Source organism: Podarcis liolepis (assembly GCF_965112155.1).
Source record: "Podarcis liolepis genome assembly, chromosome: 5".
NCBI lineage: Eukaryota > Metazoa > Chordata > Lepidosauria > Squamata > Lacertidae > Podarcis > Podarcis liolepis.
The window spans coordinates 39901293-39913346 of NC_139556.1; the positions used below are offsets into that span (position 1 = coordinate 39901293).

The 12054-nt window shown below is 39.1% G+C and overlaps 1 protein-coding gene across 8 annotated transcripts in view; it reads right to left on the minus strand.

Annotated features, from left to right (window-relative positions):
• Window positions 1-12054, minus strand: part of PLCE1 (phospholipase C epsilon 1) — a 133482-nt gene that overhangs the window by 60795 nt on the left and 60633 nt on the right. For 7 of the 8 annotated variants that reach the window (XM_083502992.1, XM_083502991.1, XM_083502988.1 and 4 more), the window contains one exon: window positions 11455-11737. In XM_083502992.1, coding sequence (XP_083359118.1) covers window positions 11455-11737 — 283 coding nt within the window. Of the gene's footprint in view, window positions 1-7698; window positions 7834-11454; window positions 11738-12054 lie in introns of those variants that run through there. The other variant, XM_083502994.1, reaches the window with a different exon arrangement.

Consider the following 12054-nt stretch of genomic DNA (forward strand, 5'->3'; position numbering starts at 1 on the left):
GAAACATAACAATGAATTTTAATGGCTACCATCATCATCTCAATAAGACAGAGTTCAATGGAATACACAACTCAGCACATCTGATGTAATGGGAACTCCAAATAGGAAATCACTGTCAAATAAGTATTGTGTTCAAAAAGAGTACTACCGTTTATGTTGCCAGTACTTAAAAAAAATATTGGTGTTGATCAAGGTCACTAGCACAGGTATGCTAACTGGCTTGCCTGGTAAACAAACAAGCAAGCAAGCAAGCTGCAGCACAGCTCACTCACATTCATGTTTGATTATTGCAAGATTATCCACCTTCTCAACCCAAAGGAGGGCCTCTGAAAATGATCTCTTGCAGCCTGGTGTGGATTTAACACTCCTAACTTTCCCTTTTCTGCTTGCTTTCAATTAATTCCATTTGATTCAAGTGCAGCCTATTCCTTTCGCACAGGTTTAGCTTGTTCCAAAGTCTTCCTCAGTAACAAACCTATTGAAATCCTTCCTCCTGAGCAAATCACTCTCTCTCTCTCAGCCTCTCTTACCTCACACGTTGTGAGGACAAAATCAAAACTCTACAGTTTGAGAACAAACAGGCCAAAGAATTCTGAAGATCTTTGAAAACAAAGCTTTTATCTTGGTCTCCAAATGGTACTCCTTGTCCTCACACGACTGCACCTTCAATTCATTCCTGTGATGAAAATCATAACATTGGAAGTGGTTATATGCCTGTCTCATTGCAAGTTTAGACAAGAGCTTGCACAGCAGCTCACAGAAGCAAGCTAAAGGGCTCTACAGTATTGGTGTCAGGCCACATCTGAACTTCACTAGAATCCTCTGCCCTCATCTAGACCACTAGACAGACCTAGAACACCAGTTTGTTCCCCCTAGGCTTTTATTTTATAATAGGCCTTTTAATCTGTATTATGGCTGCTTCCATTTAAAGGATTAGTGTTTGCTTTTACAATAGGAACATTTCTGGTTGAAAAACTAAATTGGAGGCAACCGATGTCCTTCACCAAAGTGGTACCCATACAACTAACCGGCACCACTTGTGCCACGGGGTCAAGATAAATGCTCACAGTCACTGAGAAACCATTATCATGCTTAAATGATACCCCCCCCAAAAAAAACACCTGTATTTAGGGTATCTAGAGGGGCTAATCTAATGACATTTTCATAACGAATTAATTCTGCACTCCATTTTGGCAACCACATCATCCATAGCTTTTTCTACATTGTTGCTCAACATCTTGCTCCCAACTTTGTGAAATCTTGGTTGGTTTTGATAAAGGCTAGCTACAATTTCTGTGCTCTTTAGCTGCTATGACTTTTTCTACCTCTCTTATTTTTCAAATCTCACTTGCCTCTTGACACTGCTCATAAGTTTTGCATTACATACTTTCATATTTGCATGTCAAGCTGCAAAGCCCTTCATTTTTCTTTTAAGCTAATTTTATAAATAAGCATTCAACTTATACAAACTGTGTGACTTTTGTTAATTCTCCAAACCAAGCACACTCATATTGACCTTTCTGGGTCATTGCTGAATTCCGCAACACCAATAAGGTAATTTGGTTCACTGCAATATAGTCTATTTTACAAAACTGTCCAGTAAAGATCCTAATACTAGTGATATACCTGTAAGATATGGGTTCGTGGCCTTGTAACACTATTCTTCCCTGAATTGTTCTATGCCACATCTGATTTGTCTGCCTAAATCTTCCAGTAAGATCTTCCTTTATACTTCTCACAATCTGCAATGTTTATCATTAACAAGACACTGTATTGCTGGTACAATGAACTTCTGTGCATGCTATAGACTCTCATCTCCTCCAACCCACAACATGCCCTCCAAATCAGTTCCACAGTTGCCAGAGGAGAGGACATGGAAGTTCTGGCATGCCAGCAGAACTGAGGGTACACCACCTTTCGTTTTCATGCTTTAAAGTTATGTTTCTTCAAGATGCTACTGCAAAAAGTTTTTTAAAATTACTTCTGCTTTGCAGGCTGTGCAAAGATTAAAAAAGACTAATTCTGAATGAAATGCATAAGAAAGTAATCTCTCCAGGAACAGCCTGATGTTTTGTATTAAGAAAGCCAGGATTTTGCCTGTTTTTAATGTTAGTCAAGTCTGCATAGACATACTGGGGACAAACAGGTTGTTCCAGTCTGATACACTATAAAATAACTTCTCTCAAGTGAGGACTGTAGGGAGGGAGGGATATTTGCTCTCATAACTAACTCTTAGGTCTAATCATGCCATCTAAAAACAAAGAAAATTTACCTCAGATAGGTTGTCGCTTGGACTGTTCTGAATCAGTCGGCCAGCAAGTTGCAATTAGTCCATGCTTGCCTAACCCTCAGTCAGAAAGCAATGGTTTAATGTCCTTGCCTTTTTAAAGTATCCACAAAACTTACACATTATCATGTTATCTGAGAAATCCCATAGGATGAATGTGTCTCAGGCTTATAATTGCTAGTTACCCCCCCCCCAAAAAAAGGCACAATGGAGGATTTAAAAAACCCTTTTTTGGCTGGCCTCATTCTTTAGTTCAGCTCTCTTGTCATTTTTGTGGCTGGAGAATTTGTATGTAATTTATATAAGTTTCCCTCTGCATGAAAGCCTGGGAATTTTTTAAAAACACACAAGGGAGTGTGAGCCAATTTTTTTTCATTTTTCTTGTCTTTTTTATTGTAAGCTAGGTTCTCAATACAGTGGTGCCTCGCAAGACGAAATTAATTCGTTCCGCGAGTTTTTTAGTCTAGCGAATTTTTCGCCTTGCGAAGCACGGTGTCGGAAAAGTTTTGGAAAAGCTTCAAAAATCACCAAAAACCTCAAAAAAGGCTACCACACCGCGTTCTATGAGTTGCTCCTCGAAGTCAAGTCGCAACTGTATTAACGGTGTTAAGAAAAAGGAAACAAACTTGCAAGACGTTTTCGTCTTGCAAAGCAAGCCCATAGGGAAATTCGTCTTGCGAAGCAGCTCAAAAACCGCAAAACCCTTTCGTCTAGTGAGTTTTTCATCTTGCAAGGCATTCGTCTTGCGGGGCACCACTGTACTGCATCTCTGTTCTGTCATTTCCCCTCCTACTTCATGTCTGTGTTTGCTAATAATGACTGCATATCAGGGTTTTACTTATTCCTATACATTAGCCTTCATAAACTTGGCTGGTGGCCTCCAGTTGCTGGCTGGCATTGATGGAGTCTTGTAGTCCAAAACATCTAGTGAACACCAGCCAGATTGGCAAAGGCTGCCCTATATATCAACAGAGGAATTCACTATTTCTTACAATCTTTACATTAAAAAATCTAGTTCATCAATGATTGTTTTTTCTTTTCTTTTCACCCTGAACGCATCACCATGTGTTACCGTTGTATTTAGTGAAGTACATTGGTCACACATTTCAGATCATGAGAGTTGGACATTTCAAGAAATTGTAATAGCATTTTCAGAAAGCTAGTATATTTAACCGGAACTTTTGTTTCAGCATTGTTGCCTGCTATAATAACTCTAACCTAGATGTTCTCAACATAATTGCTTCTAATTTTAAACCAAAGCAGTGCAGATGAAGCTTGTAGAATTGTGACCCAGATTTAACATTTTTCAATTATTTAAAAATTGCTCAATATAACAGTCAGAGATAATGAGGCACAGCAGTGTGGTAATAGCAATCGCACTCTAAAAAAACAAGTAATGGTAAAAGTCGGGCTCTTCCTGCAGAGTTGAAAATTGCTTTGCTAAATTGTTTTGTGACCCCATTTTATAAATGATGTGATATAGTGCCTATTATATGAACAAAACATCTTGGGAAAACTTAGTGATATAATACAAAGCTGGAAAGGCAATCCTGCACTTTCTTTGAAGGTCACTTGGCATTGGCTTACGGTTATGGCCCCTAAACTGGAGATTAGTCAACTCTGATTTATAAGGTGTTCTGAAAGGTGCTGCAACAACTTACCTCACCAAAAATTAATGTTAATAATAATTGTGTATCTGTTTCAACAGTGTCTCTGTTTCTATGGGGCTCTAGGATGCAGAAAGCTGAACACCCCACCCTCCAGCAACTTCATCCTTATATCCTGAATTTTTGTTCATCTCCTAACAGGATGTGGAGAGTACATCAGTCCAGGGGCTCACCAGGGCTAGAATTCAAGATCTGGTCCCACAGCCAGTCAATATATATCACTCAAAAAGAACTAACTAGACGAAGGTGTGTTCTACCTGCTTCAAGTCTTTGAACATACAAAACAAATTTAGGAATTGAAGTCTCCCTTCGCAAAAACCTATTTCCACTAGCTTTTTCTACTAACTTCTGTTGTCTCTTCTCCACCACCTATTTCCTTGGCCATGGCACCAATTTGGAACAACCTATTTCCTTTGTCATGGCACCAATTTGGAACAACCACAAATGTGTGCCTGCTCTGCATGTGCATGGTGTATTTTAAGAGGCTGTTGTTAATTTTACTGACTTCATCAGTGCCAAAACAAAGGTAATTTTCAATAGTTGGTGATTTTCTGTCGTTTGCAAGGTGTTCCACAAAACGGAATGGGTGGGAAGGGAGAGTTACAACTTCCTTATTAATTCAGCAGTGCTTCTGTTTACAGAGCCTCTCCTCTTCCCAGAGGGGAAGGATTGTGAGCGGGAATCGCTTCCCACGCTCACAGGGGGGGCATGGCCAGGCCCCCTGTGTCACTGGAGTCCTGGGCCCCCATCATGCCCCCCAGCCAGCCAATCTGGCTGGGTGAGGGGCATGGTTTAGTCGCATTTAAATGGCCCACAAGCTCTTCCTTGTTTTGTTCCTGCTTCCTCGGATCTGTTCACTGCTGATTTAGGTCTATTCCTTGAATGGAATCAAAACTTTTATACTGAAGAAGTTTGACTACTACTCATTCTGAATCCTGCAAGGGTAAATAAATGCTTGTTGCGTGCGGCACTTGAAGCAGAGAAACAGTGGGTTTTGACAGACTCCTCTACCACATTTCTCCTGTACATCCTCTTCTCATAATGTTATTTTACTTTAAGAAAAATGTTGGGGCACCATTACAAGCAATGCAATACGCAATGTGAGCTTGCCCCCGCTGAGTAAAGTGGAATATTATATTGGCATTTCAAATGATGTGGGGACTATTTTACTGGAAAACAAAATGCTTTAGTTTTGTTTTATTTATCAGATTTTTATACTGCCTTCCAATATAAAATTGTCAGGGCAATTCACAAAGTTTAAATAGAGTAAACATACAATAAAATGTTTTCAAATGTTTCTAATGGAAGTAGGTTACTACTAAGATTATTATTGCACTAGTGAAAAGAAAATAATAAATAGCATTTAGCTTTCCCATTTAAGATGATGTTTCCTGTGCACACAAATGTGAAAAACTATCACAAACCATAGGGCAATTAAAATTAGCCTAACTTTTTTGATCTCCTATCACAATGACATCTGTTTGTGATATTATATAAGTATTATATCATGCCATTCAAGTATTAAAACCGGACAGCTATTATTAGCCATCTTTCTGGAATCCCAAAGACAGTGCCAGTAATTCTGTAATACAACAGCTATGTAATTGAGCTTAGTGACTCAATACAGTCATCTTGATCCTGATCCTCCAGGGCATGGTTTGGATGTTCAAGAACATGCTGCAGGATCAGATCTTCCCCCATTCACTCCTGCTTCCCTTCCCTTCCCCCTTCCACAGCTTACATAACCAATGATGTCCAAATGGAGCAAATTATGGTTAGAGCCAAACAGAAATTATCCGGCATGTGGGAGAATTTGTGGCTCCATGAGACTACCTTGAAACATGACTTGAAGGACTGGAAACATCTGAACTGGGCAGCGATTGTAACAGAAGGAATGCTTCAAGTGATATCTAAACCCATTATTCTTAAGGCTTGCATTACTCACAAATGTTAACATTTGTGCCCACACCGCAACAAACAAGATATTAAGGGCGTGGAAATGTGTCACTAAGAATTGTAGCAGTGTGAAATACAGTGGTGCCCCGCAAGACGAATGCCTTGCAAGACGGAAAACTCGCTAGACGAAAGGGTTTTCCGTTTTTGAGTTGCTTCGCAAGACGAATTTCCCTATGGGCTTGCTTCGCAAGACGAAAACGTCTTGCAAGTTTGTTTCCTTTTTCTTAACACCATTAATACAGTTGCGACTTGACTTTGAGGAGCAACTCATAGAACGCAGTGTACATAGTAGCCTTTTTGGAGGTTTTTAAAGACTGGTGATTTTTGAAGCTTTTCCAAAACTTCTTTTGCAGCCATTTGGTAAGTTAAGCTTTTAAAACTTTTTTGGGGGGTTTTGGATTTTGGGTTGGGGTGTTTGGAATTCAAGGACTTGGTGTTGGGAAGGGGTTTGCAAGAATCTGGAAGCTTGGTTTTTTCCCTGCATTTTTATGATTTTCTGTGACCATTGGGCCACTCTGTTTTTTTTAAAAAAAATTCTGGATTTGAATTTCTGTGTGCTGGGTGGCTGGGGGAACAGTTGGGGAGGGGTTTGCAAGAATCTGGAAGCTTGTGGTTTTTCCCCCTGCATTTTTATGATTTTCTGTGACCATTGGGCAACTCTGCTGTTTTTTTTTAAAAAAATCTGGGTTTGAATTTTGAAATGCTCTTTACAGTATGTGTGACTTTAAAGACCACTTAATAAACTCTTGTTGTACCAAATTTGGCTTTGTTTGGACTTTTTTTTGACCATAGGAACGCATTAATTGATTTTCAATGCATTCCTATGGGAAACCGTGCTTCGCTAGACGAAAAAATTCGTGGAACGAATTAATTTTGTCTTGCGAGGCACCACTGTAGAGAGAAATTTGATTCAGTTCATACTTAAGGCAAATATATCCAATTCTCACTTCCTGAAACCATATGTGGACTGAAACTGAAGCTTTCAAATTTGCAGTTCTCTGAATATTGCAATGTTGTTCTCCAACCAAGTAATATGTGCCAAAATGCATATACAAAGTAAAGTGTGCATAAAATGCATTATATTAGAGAAAATTGCTTGCAAATGTATATGCTGGGCAAAACTGCACAGGAAAAAAAATGTGCATATTAGGAGAAATTCATGCTAAAATGGTGAAGGATTTATATGAGAACTTCTTAGAAAAAGAATTTGCAAATTGATATGGAAACATGGAGAACTGAAGTTCACATCAGAAAAACAAACTGAAATTGACAAAATCACCCTTCCCTAGTTTTGAAGTCAACTGCAACTGTACAAGTCAGCCCCTGGGATTAAATACTTGCAAATTATTCCAAATAACATTTGTTTGTTAGCAGAGAGAACATGTTTTATCAGTTAACTTGATTTTCTGAACGAAACATCCAATGAGAGTTAGTGACACCCATAGAAAATGGCTAAACAACATTACACTTACAGTAGAGGAATGTTTAGGGTCATGCATGTCAATGTTTACCTATATTAGGTGCAAGTGTCACAGGTTTGCTTGTTGTTTAAGCATAAAGGCTGTGATCAGAAAACCATGAATTCGCTAATAGACAACTAAGAAAAAGCAAATACTGTATCTATATATCAGGTGTTCCTTTCCATGGTTAGTAATGGAAACCTGTACACAGGTCACAGTACATGACAGTAAAAACAACCTCTTCTTATCTCCATCTCAGAAACATTAAATTTTTTCATTTTAAATTTAAAAGTCAGCGGCTTATAGGTCATAGGAACATTAAGCTTACCAGTAAACAGAGTTGCTCTTTTGATTTCCTTCTAAAATTCCAGAAGGACCGATACTTTCAAAAGCAGAAGAATATCACACACTGCACTTGTTTGTCCTAGCTGTCAGGAACAGCTGCTCAGTCTGAAACTACGAACTGTCAAAATGCACAACTAGCATGCTTTGTTTAAGCCACAAAGAAGACATGCGGAAAGGTCAGGTTACCCACTTCCCAGATAAAAACTGAAACGCTAAGAATCCAACGGGAGGTATTTTACATTTAAGGACAGGTAGACATTCCTACTAAGAGTAGCAATCCAATCTACAAGAAATCCAAGTCAAAGTATTTGTAAACCTGTTTGACAGTACGATTGTATATACATGCCCGATCAGAAGCATGCTCCAGTTACTAGAATGAGACTACTCCCAAGTAAGTGTGTGTCAGATTAGAGTCTTAGTCACACACACAAAATAAGGACACTGACATCTCATGGAAATCAATGGGACTTAGGCTGCATCTTATAGAGTATCCACTTACCTGGGAGTAAGTCACTGAATTGAATGGGACATACTTCTGAGTAAACATGTATAGGATTGTGCTCCAGAGCATGTCTTGGAAGTGCACACCTTGTAATCAATAATACTAAATTGATCTTAACATACAGGTAATATAATTTTTTTAAGCTGGGGTGTCCTAACCTGTAGACCTCAATATGTTGCTTAATTACAGCTTCCACCATCTCTGGCTGTTCACCACTGGACACAGCTTATCCAACCCTCAGTCAAAATAATTACTTCACATCTAATACATACTGGTAAATTGGTTTAAATTAGCATTCATAATGTTATTTCTGTGTTTGAAAAAAGGCAGCTATTTTCCATGAGTGCAGAGTTGTTTTATCAAGTATTCCATTATTGGTTTATGAAAAAAAGCTTTAAAAACATATGAAGATGAACATAAAGTCTCATAAAGGAGAGTTGCAGAGGTTCACACAATACATCATTAATTTTAGGGCTTGTCCACATAGGATATTATTTAACTGTTAATGCATTCCCACCCCCCTTTGGAATTAGACCAGAGGAGTGCACATCTACACATATTTGAATCTGTATATAAGAAGCAACTTCAGTCTTTTCCATTCATACTAGTAGGTATTCCCTTTCTAATTTGTTGGTTCTATTACACCAATTAAGTACTGACAGGGCATTCATGCAAATAGTTGTGTGCATATATCCATTCCTCCATTCGGGAGCACACCAGAAATAGTTATGAGCATGGCTGGAAAACAAATGAGAACACCGAGGAATTAGTAGCCATTAAAATGGAAGTAACAGAAAGTGATGATTGAAGCCAGCCACCCCAAAATACTGAAATAAATGATATGCTGCCCTGAATACAGCAGTTTGGAGCCTGATTTCCCTCCTTATCAGATTATCCCCATATCTAGAAAGAGATAAGAGATGGGTGACACCTGGCTTGAGAGCAGTACATGTGAAAAGGATCTAGGAGTCTTGGTTGACCGCAAACTTGACATGAGCCAACAGTGTGACGTGGCAGCTAAAAAAGCCAATGCAATTCTGGGCTGCATCAATAGGAGTATAGCATCTAGATCAAGGGAAGTAATAGTGCCACTGTATTCTGCTCTGGTCAGACCTCACTTGGAGCACTGTGTCCAGTTCTGGGCACCACAGTTCAAGAAGGACACTGACAAACTGGAACGTGTCCAGAGGAGGGCAACCAAAATGGTCAAAGGCCTGGAAACGATGCCTTATGAGGAACGGCTAAGGGAGCTGGGCATGTTTAGCCTGGAGAAGAGGAGGTTAAGGGGTGATATGATAGCCATGTTCAAATATATAAAAGGATGTCATATAGAGGAGGGAGAAAGGTTGTTTTCTGCTGCTCCAGACAGAGAAGTGGACACGGAGCAGTGGATCCAAACTACAAGAAAGAAGATTCCACCTAAACATTAGGAAGAACTTCCTGACAGTAAGAGCTGTTCGACAGTGGAATTTGCTGCCAAGGAGTGTGGTGGAGTCTCCTACTTTGGAGGTCTTTAAGCAGAGGCTTGACAACCATATGTCAGGAGTGCTCTGATGGTGTTTCCTGCTTGGCAGGGGGTTGGACTCAATGGCCCTTGTGGTCTCTTCCAACTCTATGATTCTATGATTCTATAATCACCTCCTTTGACCATAAGGTTAGGAAACAGCAAACAAGCATATCACTACATAAGAAATATTTATTAAGTTATATCTTCCATTTTTTATATGCTTAACAAGTGCATAATAGATGTTTGAGGTCGTAGAATCATAGATTTGTAGAGCCAATATTAAGAAGGAGATTTGAATATGGAAAGTGAAACGGAAGGGCAGATAGAAGCTCAGAAACAGATGACAGTCATGTTGCCAGAGCCCAGATCCTGCTTATCTGCTGTCAGAAGGGGGGTAATTTGTGTGCAATGAACAGCAGGAAAGGATGGCTTAACAATTCCCCTGCCTCTCTGGCACTTCCAGGGTTCTAGACCTGCAAAGTCATGGCAGGAGGGTGGGGGAGAGAAGGTGCAGTTTCCCCCACAGATTGCCTCCTTACAACCTCCTTTGCAGTGCAAAAGCTGCAGTCAAGGTATGGAAACATAGCTTAGCCATGTAATATGTAGTTCAGGCCTTAGTAAGCTACATATTTCTTCCACAAAACAAAGGGTGAAGAGCAAAGTATATCTAGGTCATTTTGCACATCAATGCATTCAGCCATCTACAACAGAGGTACTTAAATATAACAATATTTATCCATCACAGCTTCCTGTTAATAATCTATGCACTAAAAATGGAAAATGTATTTATTTGATCCCTGTTTTTATAAATCTTTTGACAAAAGACCCGTTAACATTCAGGAACATAAACTATCTTGGCTATTTGATACAGAGACAGAAATATATTTTGAGTGTATCCAAAACAGTTATGACCTGCTCTGTTCTTTAACTCCAAACTCATTAAGGCCTGCTCTAACCCCACTACTTCACCTAATGTAAGCATATTTGAAACACAGTATCTTTATATAGTGGTGTGTTGACATTATAATCTAAAGTGTTTTACAATCCTTTAAAAGCAAGAAAGTCTAGATGTACATCTACGCACTTCTAACCTACTCAACAATGCAATGGCATGACTTGCCCTATATAGAAACCAGGATAGTTCACCCATGGACTTTTAGCTTAATGCATGTGCAATACGTTTGGGGTCATTAAGGAACTGACTGCAGAGCATAAAAGCAAAAAACCAAAGCTGCCTGCTAAACGGTAATCAATGGACATTATCTGATTATGTCAACTCAGCCTTTGCATGCAATGCTTATGCTAGTGTTCTGAGCATTTCTTGTCGTCCCCCCAAAAACCCCCCACTTCAAGTGTCCAATTAAAATAAAATAAAACTACAAAAAACAGTAGAATCTTTGTAAGCAGAGAATTATACAATCTTAATTCTGGAATGTGAAAGCCTTTGGCTCCCATGTAAGCGAAATAAAAACTTTGGATCTACTGATTAAGAGTAGACTCATTGAAATCAATGGGATTACTCTAAGCACGACTAAGTCCGGATCTGACCCACTGATTTAACACACATGGATTTATTTAAATATATACAATGTTATTTTGAATTCTTAGAACTTGGGGATAGCATACAATCAATCCAATACGTTTATCATCTCCAATTTGGAGAAGAATTTGAGGCCGTAGGAGCCCCCCATTGCCACACTGTCAAAGATGATTTAACCTCCTTTAATTACCTTTTAGCATGGTCTTTCCAGTTGATCCTCCTAAAATATTTAGAGTACCACTTCTAGCTCCCAGTGACGTGGTTGCTTCTAGTAGAGCTCCAGTGATAAAATTGGAAAGGGAAGTCCTGCGTAAAGTAGCACGGTATTCAGGAGCTCTTTGAAAACATGGTGTTACGCAAGGGCCATTGCCTCTGCAGCACCAATCTGCATGGTGTTGAGGTGTTAGTGGTTCCCTCAAAGGGTAGCAAAAATATTCTGAAGAGTCTTCTGTTCCTTTTGCTGACTTGAAGATCTGTGAAACACAAAAAGAGAGAGAGAAATTAATTTAACACTTGGTAGAAGAACAAATAATCTATTAAAATGCTGATCTTATGTATTGCACTAAAACGTTATTTGAATCAAAGGTTATCTGATCACGGCTGTAAATGAAATTAAATGAAAAGAATTGTTGCAGAAACAACAGACTGAGGTGGTCTCTCTGTAGCAAATGGTGGGTTTTAAAGGAGGATTTGAAGAAAGGGAGAAGTGGTAGAAGGGAAAAAAATCCCAGCATAAACAAACATCAGGAGAGAACAGATAGAGTTGTTTTTGAGGAAGTAGTCTCTCTGA